The following is a 17832-nucleotide window of genomic DNA, read 5'->3' as shown; positions in this document are numbered from 1 at the left end:
CATAGAGGCCGACGCGCTCGAACGGCCGGGTAGGGCAAGGTAACGGTTGCAGACCAGCTGACGAGAGTTGCGGTAAAGATCTCCGGCGCTGACAATAGGTGCCCGAGCGAACGAACTTCTAAACGTAGCTGTGCATCCCGCGCGAGTAGCAACGCTGTTGAATGTCCTGGTAAGTTTTGAATACGCCCGAGTGTGCACACTTTGGGTCAGAGTGGAACGACGCGCGTATTTCAGAACGCAGACTGCAGGGTATTGCTAGCAACCACTGGCGGCCATCGGCGGGGTAATTGCGTCGGTGGAGTAAGTCGTCGTGAATGGCGAAATGGTGGGCTTGACGACGTTACGCGCGAGTATGGTTGTGCCGATGTATCAGAGGGCAAGTCTATGCGCGAGGCGATCGAACGATCTTTGCGCTGTTCAGAAGCGATGGTGCGAAGGTCGATGGACGAAACGGCAAGCTGGGATACGGAGCAGCGGGCGTTGTCGTCGGGCATAGGAGAACGCGAGAGGGCGTCGGCGTCAGAGTGCTGGTGGTAGAGCACGCGAATATCGTAGTTCTGCAAGTGAAGTGCCCAACCAGCGAGGCGGCCTGAGGGGTCCTTCACTTACTACAACCAACAAAAGTGCATGTGGTCCGTGACGACGTCAAATGGGCGAGCATTCAAATATGGCTGGAATTTATTAAGAGCTCAGATGACTGCCAAACATTCTTTTTCGGTCACGGTGTAGTTACTTTCGGCATTCGTAAGCGTGCGACTTGCATAAGCCACAGCGTACCACATCACCCGGGCCGCCGTTCGCGGGGCCCCTCCCACCTGGCCCTCAAGGACTGGAAGAAGGCTTGGTTTGGAACAGCGGCTTCAACCCCGACGAAAGCACCCAGTCGTAAATGAAGAAATAGAAAAAATTCAGCAGAGACACCTAAGACTGCTTACGTGTGGGAATGCGAAAGCATTATAATCGCTTAGGTTAAATATTTTCGATGGATGTTTTCAGTATACATTAAAGTTCTTTCTGTTGAATCGGTGTGTCTTTGCGTATGCGTTGGCCACAGGCTGTAAACATTCGGACCATTTTGCTGCAGAACGTTGAACTACGTCGTCTCCTTTTGTGTTCACTTGCTTCCTCTTCTGAGGCGCGCTTCCATGGGCGACCAGATTTCACAGCTGCCGCTGAGGTAAACGCGTCGTAGTGCATCGCAGAAGACACAGCACCGACGAAATCCGAAGAGCAAGTGACGTGCGGGCAGCAGCGACGTGACGAGTGCAATGATGCAAGCACTAGGCGCAACTCACTTTTTACACTCATGATTTTACACTCATGAGCGATTACATTCATGAGTCTAGAGTGCATCGCAGTAGACACAACACCGATTAAAGCCGAAGAGCAAGTGACACTTAGGAGGCAGTGATGTGACGTGTGCAATGACGCACGTACTAGGCACAACTTTAGTCTAACGTAACCATGGAGCCACCATGGCGTCGGGGAAGCGTGCTCATCTCGCCCACAGGAGGCCCGGGCTCGATTCCTTCACAGTCCGAAATTTGCCTAATTTTCTCTTCTAAGGGAATAATTTACTTTGCTTACAGAAACCAGCCTGACGAATTCGACGTCAGTCCGAGCATTTTTTGACGTTGTTTTCCTCTTTGCGCGATCGTCCATTTTTGTACCATCTTTCGGACACGCCGCCGACGACAACGCCGGATTTTCGCGTAATGGGGCATATGAGGCTTTCGAATTAAAAACCTGCGCTGCAGACGACGCGTCACTCCTCCCTTGTGTGCGCGCACGCGCACACATGACCTGGTGCCGAGGCCATAACAACAAGAACGACTGCTGAAGACCGAGGCAGCGAAGGGAAAGCAGGGACGTCACAGAAGGGGTTATCTCATCTGCAAGCATCGACCGTACAAACAAGCGAAGTGAGGGGCTCCCTCTCTCGACGGCCGTGTGCCAAGCAGAACAACAGAATACGTCCCCGCTTTCTTTCGGCGTATACGATATCAGTCTCCGTATGATGCCCCTTACCACAAGCGTCTCCTTTCGAACACGCAGTCTGTCTACTCGTGGTACCCGTGCTGACAGCGACGAAAAGACGAAGGGCGTCCATCTCCCCGTTCCGAATGACTGCACTGCATTTCTGGAGCCGACTCAAGTTCTGTAAGTCAATCTGCTCTTTCTTTCGTTCGTACTTCTTTTATTGCGATAGCAATGATATGGACACTCCAAGCGCATTTCTGCCGTTGCCACGAGGTTTCATGTGAGTGAAAGCGTGTGAGGGTGTGCCGGCGAACACGGTTCAATCTCGCTTGCGCGAGCAAGGAACGCGGCCCGGATGCGCGCCCTTTCCTGTGGCGCGCGAGGCAGGGGGTGAGGCAAGGGAGGAGGGGCTTTCTTCTCCAGCAGCTGCTACGGTGCCTCGACATCCTTCTCATCCGCCGCTCCGTTCAGAGTGGAGACAACCGCGATGTCGACAACGGCGTTGGCGACGCGAATCGCGGACGCCGTAGTGGTCGTAGTGGACGCCTTTGGCGGTTGCCGTAGGGACGCGTTGCAGGCGCTCGTGTGGCTTGAAAGCGGTCTGCGACGTGGCTAAAGTGTGTGCCAGCGCGGACCTCATCTTCAAAGCGAACCGCGATGTTTGCAGAGTGAGTGTAGTGCCGGTACCTTCATATGCGCTGTGCTTTCGGTGTTTCGTACGCGTTGAAGCGACAAATGGATGGAGGTCAATTGGCTCGCTGTTCCTGCCGCGATTCCTAACTCAAGTGTTTTCACAGACAGTGTCCGCTGTCATCGAGCGATGTGTGTTCATGTTTACCTGTGCGCGCGTGACACCGTGCTGGTTAATTTAGTTAAAACACGTTGACAGGTTAATTGGTTTGAATCCATGATAGAATGTGTGAGCGCGACTGAACAAGGGCGTAGAAAAAAGCAGGCACACAAAGACAGCGCTGTCTATTTGTGAGTGTGTGTTTCGTTCTGCATCCTCGTTGAGTCACGCTTACATATTCTATCATTGTTAATTTAGTTAGTAAGCGAATGTTTACAAGTTCATACGGCCGATAAAACTACTATCCTTACTTCATACAGCTATTTACTAATTTGCTATCGCAATCGGTGCTTCGCCTTTCCGGCGGAACTGCTGATTATTTTTTTAGCGCGAAGCATTCTTTGGCTCATTGCAGGCACATCGCTGTGGGCAGAAAGCTATATAGGTTCGCCTCACTAATTCAAGCGTCCGATGGCGGGATCGAACCCTCTGACGTCGAGCACAGCAGCCGGATGCTCCAACCGCTAGAGCGCGATCGCTCATTTTCTTTCTTTTTTTTTATTGTTAGAGATTAGGCACTTGCATTTGAAGCGAATATCCCTTAAATCGAATAGTTTTCTTTACATCTTTCGGCTATTTGCGAAGTAGATCAGTGGTACAACTGCAGCAACTCGGGGGTCCGGGTGAAAGGAGGTGAGCAGGCACCGTAGCCGACATCTCGTGTTGTCCGAAGCCGCTACCGCTCTGGTTACCGGGACTACATCGTGGTGGGCAGCTTTGGCGTAGGTATCCGCCTCCTCGTTACCGGCTACCCCGACATGTGAGGGCAGCCAGTGGAAAGATACTGGGATTTCGGTGGTGGCTAGAGCCGTTAACTTGGCAAGCAACAACACCCCTGTAAGTCCTGCCCGCTGCAGGTTGACGAGGGCCTGGAGCGCTGGCTTAGAGTCGCATACCACCGCCTGCTGGGAAGGATGCTCAGCAAGGAGGTCGGCAGCCAGGTGCAGCCCCGCGAGCGCAGCTGCGGTATAACTTGCTGTAAACGGGAGTCTACACTGCCTGTGACAGGTGAGAGTTGGAACTGTGCACGCCGCTGCTGCCGACCCGCTGGAGAGGACTGAACCGTCCGTGAACACCAGCAGGTGTCATTGCCACTCCTCCTGGAGCTTGCAGGCTGCCACTTGCTGCAGGGCGGCGGCTGGTGCTCTCCGTAGTGCTTGCCCTCTGCCTTCTTTTCATCCCTCCCCGCCATTCAGGTTGCGAGAGATCACGCGCAACGCCCCCCACCCCCCTTTCAGCTAATCGCCCTGCCCATTTTCGCAACTCGGTTGCCCGAGAGCACGCTTCCTTCCCCTTGGCGCATTTCCTACCCTTCCCTCGTCCAAATCCAACGCTGGCAACTTTACTGAGGACTGCCACCTGTCGCGCATAATGGAGTCTATTAGGCTACATCCTCCCTCTTTCTCTATCATCTTTCACTTCTCACTCTCTCTCCCCTGACGATGCTTCGCCGTGCTGCCTCACGGGTGGCAGAATCAAGCGTATTTCCTTTTTTTAGATCACTGTTATCATCAGCCACTCGTCAGCGTCTGTTCCGAACCACCAGAAGCACTGTCAAGCACTGCCGGACTACTTGGCGCGGTAACACATGTGCAGCAGCCACGCGCCCGTAGCTTTGCCTTCATAGCCACAGAAAGTTGTCCGTGTGTACAGCTCCATGAGACAACTGGCACGCACGTCAGGTCGCATAGCACGAGCGAGAACACGTGCGCGCGCTCTAGTTTCCATTCAATCACAGACTTCCCATTCTATCTACCTTGCATCGCGAGCGGGATCGTGTCAGTTTCTCCGATCCTTATCTCCTGGCACGCTTGGAGACGTTGTGAGCGTGTGCACCGCCTACCGGTTCGTTCTAAGTCGTAACAGAATAGGTTGTAACGTTTCCTCCCGCAGTTAAACAATAACTGTCGTTGCGCCATCACCGTCAGAATGTCGCCGTCGTCTTGCTTCTGTAGCCAGACACAGCCTCGTGTCAAACACAACTGCTCGTTTTCCACAAAAACGTTGGCCCATGCGATAAGTCATCGAAGAACCCCGAATAGTTCTTAACGTCCAGCTACCTGCAAAATTATTTGCATAACGTGTCCTTTATTCCCATAGTGCCGTGTGATCCGCATACATTTCGTTTATTTTAATGCGACAGCATCAAAGGCGAACTTCACCCACTTTAGGTGTATGTAACAGTAAACTCGAGGTGCCTTGAGCGTACGCGAGCACGTCACACTGCAGTTTGCGCGGAATCGCAAGTTTGTAAGAGATACAAGGTATAGAAACGTAACTTGATGAATGAAAGCGTGGACTGACGCATGTTGAGACGTCACAATCTTCTTAAAAGGTCAGCTGTGCTTAGTACTGGCATATAGCTCATTTTTTCCCTCAATATTACGTTCAACCCCCGCTTACGTCCGAGATAGACGAAAATACAAACACGCATTTGCCAGGACAGAGCAGCGAGTCCAATTTTCATTATCAAGCAAGAAAATGCATATGTTGGTGGTGGATTGAGGGCGGACCGTATATTCTCCTGAGCAATAGTACACATGGACCAGCGATTCTCCGATAGAGCCTATTTTTCTCCTCCTATGAATGTAACTTGAAGTAGAGGCCTCCAGTCCAAACATGGCATTGCGAACGTTCCAATGCACTCGTCAATTTCATTTTGAGCACTTGAATTACGCATAAATGCAGTATTTTCCGGCAAGATTGGTGGTCCCTATATACTGAGTGTTTCTGCGAAGACATTGGTGAATTTTTAAAAATCATCTGTGGCAGATGGCACAGTTATAATCCTTGAGCTGGATCGCTAGAACAGGCCAACATTATTTGCACGAGAAGTCGAAATGCGTGAATACCTAATTAACAAACATTCACTAGTGAAGTTCTAACGAATAACCTCACGGCACAAATTGCAATTAAAGAAATATGTCCGGGAACTTCGCAAAGCGGATCCACTCGTAACGAATTTTCAGGATGACGCCAGTTTCAAAATACCAATTCTCGAACTTTGCAAGAATTAGTTTCCCGAACAGTGGCACCCCAGATACTTTTGCGCTTCAATTCACAAAACGCCGTTATGTCAAAAATTTAAGCGGAACGACAGTGCATATGTACCGCAAGTTCGATGGCGCATATCTCAAATGTGGTATCGTCCTCAGAATTATTTTCAAGTGCACATGCATTGCAGTCTCGTCGGCTACGCTTTGCAAATTTCGATGTGTGTCGTAAGAGAATTAGTTAAAAAGGTTACTAGTGCATTTTCGTTAATTAGTCGATTTCGCGTTTCGATTGCTCGCGCAAAATAATGCCCGTCTTTTCGAGCAAACCAGCTCAAGGACTATAATTTTTCTACCTGATACAGGTTACAATCCTCGCAGACGCACCTGTATACCGTGCGCACATCAAGTGGAGACTGCTCCTTTCAGGCACACTTTCTTAGGCATGATGAGTGCTGAGAAAGTGTGCCCAAGAGCAACTAGCTTAAGGATGAGATAAAACCAAAGTAAAGGGACTCACGGCTTCCTACTTCTTTTCTTTCTTACCGTTTGTACCGTTTACTACCGTTTATCAACGGGCTGCTGTGTTCGAAGAGGCACTGATATTCATTTATTACTACACCCTCAGGGCCAACAAGGGCGTTACAGAGAGCTCAAGATAGATAGATATATAGAAGATCAAGATCGTATCTCACATTTTATTTTGTCGGCTTTGGGCTTGTTGGCAGTAGGAGACAGGGAGAAAATTGCCAAGCGGAAGGCCGCATTTTCCGTCATGCATGCAGTTTTCCAAATCACGGCGCAGCGCCTGACGCAAACCACCACGATAGCTGGTGATAGCGCCTGTAAACATGAGTGAACCCATAGATACTGCCATATTTACCATCTTGCTAACCTCGTAATCTCAGTGAAAAGAGAGTTTGGCCACCAACGTATTTTTCCCACTACCGTCTCCCTTGATCCAGCAGAAAACAAATACGCACAATTTAAATAGAACCAAATGAACACGATATATTTGCAGTTATATGCACTTGTTAGCTGTCTGGCGCGCTGCCGCGGCAAGTCGGTGGCTCCACGGTGCCACACAGACGACTAACACGTGCTGTGGGGCACCTCGTCGTATTCGTTGGATGCAGCCGCAGCCGCTGTGCAGGAAACGAAATTTTACCTCATTTTCTTCTGGGATTTTTCTAGATAATAATTCCGTACATGTGGAGTGTACGTATTGTGTGCAAATGAGTAGAAAAGGTGTAAGCTATGAATGTTCTTACATGTTCGGCGGAGACGCCCGTAATAGTTGGCGAGCCGAGGGCGTTTCAAGGAATATTTCGATAACATTCTATGGACGCACGCAGAAAAAAAATGAAAAAGAGAATAGGTTATCACATCGTCCTCCATCTCAAAGACACTCCAACGCATGTTCGCTGTAGCATAAGTTCTATAAAAATTGGAAACATCTTCTTATATAGGTGACCATATCACTCTTTGGTGATCTCGCACACCTTAAGTTCAGGGGGCTAAAAACCGGGCAGGGGGGGGGGGGGGGGGAATGCTCCTACATGCTCAATATTAGGGTGTCAGTGCTCCCTCCGCCCCCCCCCCCCCCCCCCCCACGAGCGCTGACGGCCCTCCGATACTGTAATATAAGCCAGGGTTTCGCAATAACAGACGAAGAAAAGAAAAAGGAGACGAAGAAGAAAGAAAGAAGGTCGTGGTCGCACGCGCCCGCGAGGCGTAGAAGAAGAAGAACTGACCCAGCTGCGAACGCTCTTCAAACACTCCTCGGACCTGTCTGTGGCTCCCGTTACTTGACGAGGTTGGTGGTATTAGGCTTTTGTAGGCTTATTGGTTGATCTTCCAATTATTTTTGCGCCTGCTTCATCCTATAGGCTGATGTCCAAGAACTACCCCGGCAGGGTTAATTCCCCTTGGACAACATCAATTCTGACAGACGAATTACCCCTGGATTTGTTTACCCGCAGTGGCATGAGCAGCATCCCTGTGGCTCTGGTTCCTTCCAATGGAGGCTCTATACGGTTGACCAACCACGAGGCTATCCAAAAATATCTTCGTGCTGCTACCTCTGCATACCAGACCATCACAAAAGTGAGACAGTTCGGCCGCGGAGGTATCCTGTGCAGATCACCAGACCAGACCTGTGTCGCGGATTTGCTTAGGTGTTCATCATTCGCGTCACAGCCGGTTAGTGCTTTCATCCCTGCTGACCTCGCATGCACTGAGGGAATAGTCAGAGGTGTCGATGCTGATCTATCTCCATCAGAAACATTAGAGAGATTGTCTGGGTCTGAAGTAATTGATGTTTATCGCTGCAATCGAGTGGTAGACAATAACAGGTTCCCAACAGAATCGGTGATTGCAACATTCCTTGTGTTCAGAGTGGACCCTCTGACATCGAGTCCGCTACAATGCCTTAATTGCTGCCGATACGGTCATAGTAGTGCAGGATGCAAGTCCAGTTAGCGTTGTTGCAAATATGGGGAAGAGCACGATCAAAGTGATGGTAGTGCCCAAGATGAGAGATGCTGCCTCTGTGGTGGAAGACACTCAGCCAATTGTTCTAACTGCTCTGTCAGGGCTCAGGAATTGCAGGTGGCAGAAATAATTGACAGACGACGTTGCTCTAGGAAGGAGGCGGTAAGCATCGTGGAAGAAAGGGTATTTGGTTATGCGTATGTTACTGGGAGGCGAACTCTTACCTCGGACGTATACCGCTAACAGCAACTATACAGGTCACTGTAGAAAAGGCAGTTACAAAAGCTGTGGAACGGCTGGCAGTGAGCCCTGGGGAATGTATATCACAGGACATCTCCAGTCACTTATCTCATGTGATGCAAGCCACCTGTCTTAGTCTACAGTGATCCAAACAGTCGATTCCAAGCCACACACTAGTGATAGGAGTTCAGGTATACCCATCCTTTTAATGACGGTGTTGAACCTCCGAATTCCTCTTCCATGGGGCCTGCTAATGGTAATCTCATTAACACAGATTTGAAAATTACAGATGTGGAACAAAATGCTCGAGCGTATAAAAGAACAATGTCATCACTCAGTGATTCTTTCTCCGGTCCTCACTCAAAAACTAAGAAAAGTCAGCGCGGTGCTATACCAAAAGAAAGCATTCTACAGAAGGCAGTTTCGGCTGCGACACTTTTTAAACCATAGGGTCGCTGAAAGTACTTCAGTGGAACCGTCGCTCTTTATATTCTTCTTCAGTATATTTAACTTGTCTAGCTACTCAACTTAACCCTGATTTAATTCTTTTACAAGAAACTTGGTTCAATTCTGCAAAACACTTTCAAATAAAATTTTACAGGTCATTTCGTCTAAACCGTCCTACTAGAGGAGGCGGCTTGCATTTATTTCGTCTCACATTTGCCATAGCGGTAAAATTTCATTTAAACTTTCTACTCCTGAGTGAGAAATCCTAGCAAAACAGCTTATTCTCCCTGTATGTGGCCCTTTTACCGTAGTAAATACATATTTTCCTTTTGGTGTAGATGACGCACGCACACTGGATAAGGTTCTTAGCTCTTGTGGACGGCACATCCTTTCAGATGACTTCATTTCTCACCATATATCATGGGGATTAAAAACAGATTTGTGTGGCACCAGATTACGGAACTTGTCATTGGACAGTGGGTTAACGTGTGTAAACTCGGGATCTATTGCGTTTATGCGGGGTATACATCTTACACTGCAACAGAGCTTACAATCTCTGGCCCGAATGTCTCCGTATTTTCTTGGTTATGTTCTGTATGCTACAAGCAGTGATCGCCTTCCATTAATTTTTTCCACTTCCACCCACCCACTTCCACTTCCACCCTGTGACGTTTGAGCGATCAAGTCCGAACTTTTATTCATCACAATATTTTTAGAAAATGCTTACGAAATGCTCTTTCATCTCTGTCTGACGCGTGCACTGAGCAAAAAACTACGATTATCTGTTCCGCTTTGGAAGGTTCTCGCAATAAGTCTGAATTTGAGATTCGCCTAAATAAGAAATTCATACAGCCCTTGGTTGAATGAAGAATGCTCTCGTGATTATAGAACGAGAAATGCCGCTTGATAAAAAATATTACATAACCAGAGCCCCAAAAACTGGAGCAATTATACATTTTTTCGAGCCGTCTTTAAAGACACAGTTTCATAAGCCAAAGACGAACACGATTGCAAGCATTTTGATTTCCTATCTAACAATAAAATTAATGCGCTTTGTTCAGTTTTCTCCGCAGTAAAAAAGTTCTTCCGAGTCCAAATTATATATAGACTTCATAGTCTTAAGTAGTAATGAAATGACACAGTGACTAGAAGAAATCGCGAAGGGATCAAAAATTAGATTTTCTTCAGTTTTGCCAAATCGTTCCAGCTTACGAAGGGCATCAGATGATTTTGTGCAAATTAACATATTAGAATTGGCTGAAATCGTGGAGCGACTGCCAGATTCAGCAACCGGCGCAGATGGGGTAACCTCATCCATGATCTAAACTTTATTTAAGGAAGCTCCTGATGACCTTTTAGCTATTATGAATCAGATTTTCATGGATTCTGTCTGCATGAAAAATAATTCCAGTTCTTAAAAATCATGCGGAAAGATATACAATAGACAAAATTAGACTAAACGCGCTAACCTCAAATTTGGTAAAATAAATTGAAAAAATACTATATGCCCGTATGATTAAATTTGTAGAGACAAAACACTTGCTTAATTCCTGCCAAAGTGGATTCCGACCATCAAGTTCAATCTGGCATGCTCACGTGGGCTTAGAAAGCAGAATGAAATTAGCACGGCGCCAAGAGCATAGGTGATATTGTGACACTAGAAATCTCCAAAGCCTACGACAGTGTATGATACGTAATTTTATTGGATATATATTACAAATCTAGAATTCCCAAATTACATTATAAATTGGACATGTGAATTTTTAAATGGGGGGAAATTATACTGCTCTCTAAGAGGCTTTTCTTCGAGCATACATAATCAAAAACTTGGTGTTCCTCAAGGAGCTGCCACTTCTCTATTAATATTTGACGTTGTGATTAGTTCCATTCCTCGGCATCCAGATGTACAAACATATGTATACACAGACGATATTGCTTTCTATGCATCAGACAGTAATATTCGCTCCCTATATTATCGACTACAGAACTATCTCTATGCCATAGAAAGCTGGGTAAACAAGATTCGCGTTTCACTTATCGTGAGAAAATGCTCGATATTGGTTTTCCCCCTTAATAACCCCGTTACCATATCGATATATACTACCGTCACGATATTATATCTCAAGTGGAGTAGATGAATTAGGTGTAGTCTATAACGGCTCACTCAGTTAGCTTGGCCATATTGGCCCTATAGTTAACAAAAGGGGTGAGAGCAGTTGGCATGCTACGTAAGCTATGCTACAGTCGGTCGCGGATTCGGGGAGACGCACTACTAATTATTTATAACATGTACGTGCGGTCCGTTTTAGAATTTAGATGTGTGCCATTTTCTTGTGCGCCAGCTTATAAATTACGCCTCCTTGTTCTGATTGAGCGGGAAGTCCTGCAATTGTGTAGCAGATTACCGAAATTCGTGGCCTATAACTATAACGTCTTACATCAAGAAATCAGGTTGCCCTCAATATTGTGCAGATTTCTGTTGCTGACGGTGCAAACATTCTTAAATATGTGCGAATCGCCTATTAGAAGATTGGAAAAATATTCATTTCCCAGCCTGCATTATTTTTCGGAGTACATGGCCCCAGTTCCATACACCACAGGTGGTGTTTGTACAAACATTGGTTAACCCCTTCAATGTATGTATTTGGGAGGTGCCACCTATTTGTGATGTGCGAGAGAGTCTACAAATCATCTGCGATGACATCTAGCTAACAATGCAAGATTTAACTTTCAAAATATATTAAATGGACTATTGCAAGATCATTTATTGAGTTTAGGTATAAATACGGTCATTGCAACAGACGCCTCACAGTGTGGAGAAAAATTTGGAATTGGCATTTTCGCTCCTGCTCTAGACTGCTCGTTCCCAATTAGGATTCCTAACTACTTATCCGTATTTCTGGCTGAATTTCTAGCTGTAGTGTTAGCCTTACGTAAGCTAAACTCAACAATATCGACGGTAGTCATAATAACGGATTCTTTATCTTTATGTACATCGCTCACATCAAATAGTAGTGCTAGCCTTTTACGTACACTTCATTTTCTAGTGCCTGTCCACATAAATTTAATTACATTAATTTGAGTGTCAGGTCACAGGGGATATGAACGAAATGGCTGACAGTCTCGCGAGAGCGGCCCTCAATGGCCCTGTACTATCATTACTTCCCGCAACACTTTGCCTAACTACTACTAGATTCTGTAAATATGCAATTGCTCTAGACTTTTTGAATGCAGCGATGGCAAATTTTCCAGCATATCGACACCTCATATTCCCTTGGCAAAGAATTCGTTGGCACAAAAATGTGGAACCCCATCATTAAAGTTTTATTGTCACAGGGCTGTTCTGCCACCCACCCCTCTGTGCCCATTCCAGGCTGTAGATGAAACCATCGATCATCTTTTTTATTCTGTCGCCGTTTTTCCGCTTCAAGGAAAAACATTTTACAACCAACGTTCACGCAACTTGGTAAATTTCTCCATTTTAAATAACCTTTCTCTAGGAGCATCCTCTCTTGGGAACAACCACAGGGATGTCTGCTCCCCCGTGGAGGAATTCATAGTTGTTTCAAGACGTTTTTCTTAAGTTCATCATGCATTATCTTTATCCGTTTCCACGTTACACTTTTACCAGCTTTCGTAACACCAACATCTTCCTAATCTTGGCCAATCCCCCGCAGTGGATACGCGCCATCGAAGAAGGATATATCCTATCCTGTCCTACGCGTGAGCGAAATGAGCTGGCGGAATTAGCTCAGCGGAATCGACCCAGGTTTGGTTCCGGGTAGATTTTAATCCACGCGTACTTGTTGGATTGTTTTGCCAATTTCAAACCATGTGAGCCCACTTTCTCTCGATATGCTTTTGCAACGTTGGTCGTTTCGAGCAACGCGTACATTTATTTTCTTCGCTCGGCAGCCTCACCCATTGTACTTACGGAAGAAGGCGACGGCGGGAGGCACTATGAAGCTTATCGAAGCGTCATCCCGTGCATGGGCTGTAGTGCACTATATACAGGGTTACAGGGTATTTCACGTAGCTTGAACCAAGGATTTAAAAAAAAAGTGTTTAGCCGCAGTTGGGTGAAATCAATGACGGATGGTTTGCCGTCAAGTGGCGCTCCTCAAGATAATTTTATATTCCGCTTAATTAACTGAGCTCAACTGTCCAAATCTTTAATATTCCCTTGAGGGCCGAGTGCTCTTCGGTACGTTGTAGAGCGGGCTCAGAAACGACCGATACAATTTTTTGTGGCAGCGTGCAGGCTGCGTGGTGATTTGATTTTTTTTTTCTTTTCGCCTTTAAGGAAAGCCTTTGAAATGCGAAAAACCACGTGACTGCAATCATGCGCTATCTATTGCAGTGTCTTCAACCGTGCTTCGAGCCTATCGTGACGGCGCTTCCTTGCTGTGTGCCACCGCCAAAGATGCTGACTCACTGCGAAGCCGTTGCCTAGAGCCGCACCCGCTAACTACGCCACGGTCTGCGCGCACGGTTCTTTCGCTCGAAGCACGTTTGAGACCACTGCAATACGATAGCGCATGAGCGCAGTCACGTGGTTTTATGACATGTTTCGCGGGCTTTCTTTAAAGCATATTTAGCGCCAGCGAGCAAGGACAGAAAGGAGACGACACCACAGTGCGCTAAGGGTGTCGTCTCCATTCTGTCCTTGTTCGCTGGCGCTAATAATGCTTTCCAAGTCGGTTTACCAACACGCCGAACAAATGGCAATGCATTCCTTAAACGGCGAAAAACATCACCGCACTGCATGTACGTTGCCGCAAAAAATGTGTTCCGTCGTTTCTTAATCCACTCTACAACGTAACGAAACGCACTTGGGCCTAAAGTAAACAATAAAAAAATTGCATACTTGATCACAGTTAAAGAATCAAGCGGAATATAAAATGATGATTATGAAGAAGTGGTGCCTTTCCCTTTGAAGGGGGTGACCGTTACTATAACTGCCGGGCAAAAAAAAAAAAATACACTACGCCCAGCAAGCAGCAAACCAAGGACCAGTCTCCCTTCCTTTCCATTTCGGCACACTGGGTAATGACAAAGACACTGGACAATGCTGTCCTCCGAGCGTCGTCCTCGTCTGAAAGCGCTCTGTAACTCCATGAGACGACGCTCAAATTCTGCCCAGCCTTCAATCAATCCCTTCAAAGCCCGTACAAAGATTCTGTAGAGGGCGCTTGTTACCGTTATGGGTTAGAGTTACTGTATATGCTACCACAGGTAGTGCGGTAGCATATACAGTAACTCTATTATGGGTCGGTAGTAAAATGTATGACTCCCTGAGGGAGTAATATATATACAGTAACTCTAGTAAAATACCCCAAGGAGCGCCACATGACGTTAAACTATGTCGTTGGTTTGGTTTAGCTGCGTTTAAACACTTTTTATTAATCCTTCGTTCAAGTTACCTGAAACACACTGTGTACAGGAAGAAAAACTTATTTCCTTTGTCTATATGGCATAGCTTCTACGGTGTCATCATCACCAATCTATAGAAAGGCACCGAACCGCGCATTTCATCTGATCGGCGCTCTTCAATGAAGACTCGTCTCCAGGTGCAATATTGCGAAGTGACCTTGCATTAGAAGGTCTTTACACTGGAAAATAAAACATCGCTGCCGCTTCTCTCCGCGTCATTGGAAGGAAAAAAAATGGTGCATGCGGAATAGTGCTCGATACCTTCCAGGTGCGGGGTTTTCTGATCAGTCGAATGAGTTCTGCGCAACCGCGTTTTTTGTTGTGTGCCATTAAAACTATTTCATCGACTTGCTTTAGCTTTTATACTTTTACCTCCACACAACTCTTACGGCCGGCTCGACCGATCCCCGTAGTGGGTAAGCCTTATTACTTGAAGAGCAAGCGTGCAGCCGCGAGCCATTCGGAGTGACTAGGCGCCGTATTCTGAAACGATCCACTTCGGCGGTACTATCGCCTCGCGCTGATTGGTTGCTTTAGCAAAATCGGATGAGTGACGTCATCCGATTTTGCTCAACCACCAGTCAGCGCGCGCCTGTTGGCGAACTATCGCCGAAGGGGATCGCTTCAGAATGCGGTCCCAGATCAGGCTTCGCTGGAACTGAAGTATGGCGCAGCTGGCTATAGCTGGACTGCGTTATAATGGCCTGCAATTGCTTTTGGCTCGCGCATCGGAGACGTGATTGACATCGACACGCAGGGAAGCAGTGGCGCAGCGAGGGTGACTACCTGCAGACAACTTTCTGGACACGTTGGCGGCGCGGCGATGGACGACGTGGACGTCACAGTGCCCGTCATCACGGACAGCCAGTTGGAGTCCTACACGCCGGAAATGCAAGCGCTTTTGTCGAAGAAGTACGGCGGTTTCATCCGATGGCAGAAACAAATGAAACACTTAGTGAAGAACACCGCAGGTGGGCCGCCACCGCAGGTAAGAACTTTTTATTGTTTTGTTTGCTTCTGTTGCACCTGTGGGTCCGCAACATGCATTCGCAATTGACCGAGGTCGACGCGTTGCAGCCCTTTAAGCTGGTGGGAAGGCAGGTCTTCTGGTAGACTCTCGATGGCAAGGTGTTTTGCTAGGAGAATTCGAATGAGACCTCTCCGAGCCTATGAACGATATAGTTAACGCACATGAGTTGGTGCGCCTTAGCCTAGTGGAAAGTGATATTGGAATTTACTGGACACGTGATATTATCCCAGATAATCAGACCGAACAAACGCATATACCTTCATCAGTGGAACAACAACAACAAAACTTACGGATTGACCAGGAGGATTCATATTTATTGTGGGGCGAGTGCATGGTGCGACGAACATTCACGGCACATTTACGCGATTGGCTGCGGGAATCGCATTGTATTGTTCATTTTTTGGTTTGTTTTCAGTTCTCCAAGGTCAACATAGTGACTGTGTGGTGCACATACAAATTCGCTTTTCACTTCTGTTTGAATGGGAACTGGGGAAAGGCTTTTTATACTTTGGCAAGATATCACGCAGCATAAGGTCACGCATTCGTACGGCGCTGAACTTTCGCATGCCGCAATATGTTCAGCAGCTTTGGACTTGGACGCGAGGACGCTTCTGGCTGAGTGTCATCAACAAAGAATTCCCATGTCTATATATCTATATTTTTTCATTTTGCGAGCATGCTTTCTTCAATCAGCTTTATTTTTTTCTGTTTTGTCGCGACCTGTCAGACATGCGTCATTTTGCATGCGAGCGAGCAGTGGTGCGTCACTTTTGAAACGACGGTCAGCCTTTTGTTTAGAACGCAGGTGCAAGCTATCCGCCCAGCTATCCCTTGTTTCGTCAGGATGAATCAAATAACTTGTCAAATGTCTCTACGCGCAGTCCTCTAATTTTATTGTCTTTTTTTTCCCGTCGCCGTAGGTGCTGTGGTGTAATTCATCCGACTGAAACTATGTGTCCCCTCCGCCCCCTCCCCCTCTTTTTTTTTTTCGCTCACGCGTTGTAGTTGCTCAAATTCCACGCAAACATCAGACTAATTCGACATGTGTTTGTAGTTACTTTCTAAGATAGCCGCACATAACGTTATAGATTTGCGACAAAAAAATGGCCAGGCTTAGCTTGGTTAAGCCAAGAATGCGTTGCATATTGCGCGAGATGGGGCCCAGCTTTTCCTCCGGCTGTCGTGACGTCACGTCACGTGGTTGCGCTAAAGGTCAATGGTGACTGCCCGGCCGCGCCCAAGGGCTTAACTGAGTGATTGCAATATGCAACGCATAAAAACAGAAGCAACTTAATAACAAACATAGCAAACTTAAGAGAATAGACCCGCATATGAGACGCGCAGCAATGAACAATGGCTCATAACCTCAATGGTGGCTGCCCGGCCGCGCCCAAGGGCTGAACTGAGTGATAGCAATATGGAACGCATAAAAGAAGTGATTGGTGCTTCAGGTATCAGCGTTGATGCACAAATTCGTATACATGGCAGGATGACACACGGTCCAAACCCCGAGATTGCATAACAGAAGATTGCCGATACGGCTTAATAATAGCAGCGCATATCATACAGCGCAATGTGCTTTACGGCACTGAGGTATGCGTATAGCACCGCTCAATTTAATTCTATGGCCTTTCGCTCTAGTAGTACAATGGGTCACTACAAGGACACGTCTGCATAAATGTAGATGCTTGCTCAAGAGCATGGACGTCTAATTTTTTTTTTAAGTGTGGTGCAGAGAAGCGACACCTAAAGTGCGTCGAAATTCAATAGACAAGGAAGGAAAAGTATAACTTGAACGAACACCAATGTACTTGAGGACCCCTGTTGTAAAATTGTAAAATTTCGTTCAAGGGAAAAGCACATGAACTATTCGTTCAAGCGGTGTTCGCTCAACTGGTACTCCACTATGCTGAAACTTGTCTGAGGTGTCCAGAGCTATAACATTCTGCATGACCATCATATACCTTGTCACTTGGACTTGTCAACAAGTCTACGAGCACTTGTTATGGGAAATGCTGCAACGAAAACGAAATAACCTTGAAGAAGTAAAAAGAATTCCGACACGTGAATTTTGCGATATGCATGCCTCCTGCTTCGTACGAAGTGGCCGACTGAAGCTAGAGGCGAAGCTCATTTATAAGCGTTGTAGCGTTACGACACCTTGAATTGAGGACGTCTGTGAATTCGCGTTGGAACAATAAAGACCACGCAATTTCGACTATCCCAATCGTTCGCTTACTAAATTTAGACGCTGATTATTACGGCGGTGCATTCCTCCACAGCGATGACGCTGACTTTCACGACTCTATGCTTTCTCGCGAATGTGGATGTTAAAAAAAGCCACGAGGATGTTAAAAAATATATAT

At 46.8% G+C, this 17832-nt stretch overlaps 1 protein-coding gene across 7 annotated transcripts in view; it reads left to right on the top strand.

The window, feature by feature from the left end:
• Positions 1–1852: 1852 nt before the first annotated feature.
• Positions 1853–17832, top strand: part of LOC135897634 (sarcolemmal membrane-associated protein-like) — an 89276-nt gene continuing 73296 nt past the window's right edge. The window contains exons 1-3 of one of the 7 annotated variants that reach the window (XM_065426320.1): positions 1853–2160; positions 3688–3838; positions 15194–15424. In XM_065426320.1, the coding sequence (XP_065282392.1) occupies positions 15260–15424 (165 nt within the window). In that variant the 5' untranslated portion in view covers positions 1853–2160; positions 3688–3838; positions 15194–15259. Of the gene's footprint in view, positions 2161–2499; positions 2649–3687; positions 3839–7512; positions 7640–14996; positions 15425–17832 lie in introns of those variants that run through there. The other 6 variants (XM_070539165.1, XM_065426325.1, XM_065426319.1 and 3 more) reach the window with 6 other exon arrangements.

The sequence above is a fragment of the Dermacentor albipictus genome, chromosome 5, assembly GCF_038994185.2.
Source record: "Dermacentor albipictus isolate Rhodes 1998 colony chromosome 5, USDA_Dalb.pri_finalv2, whole genome shotgun sequence".
NCBI lineage: Eukaryota > Metazoa > Arthropoda > Arachnida > Ixodida > Ixodidae > Dermacentor > Dermacentor albipictus.
The sequence above is the reverse complement of the archived record's forward strand: the minus strand, read 5'-3'. Positions and strand labels throughout refer to the sequence as shown.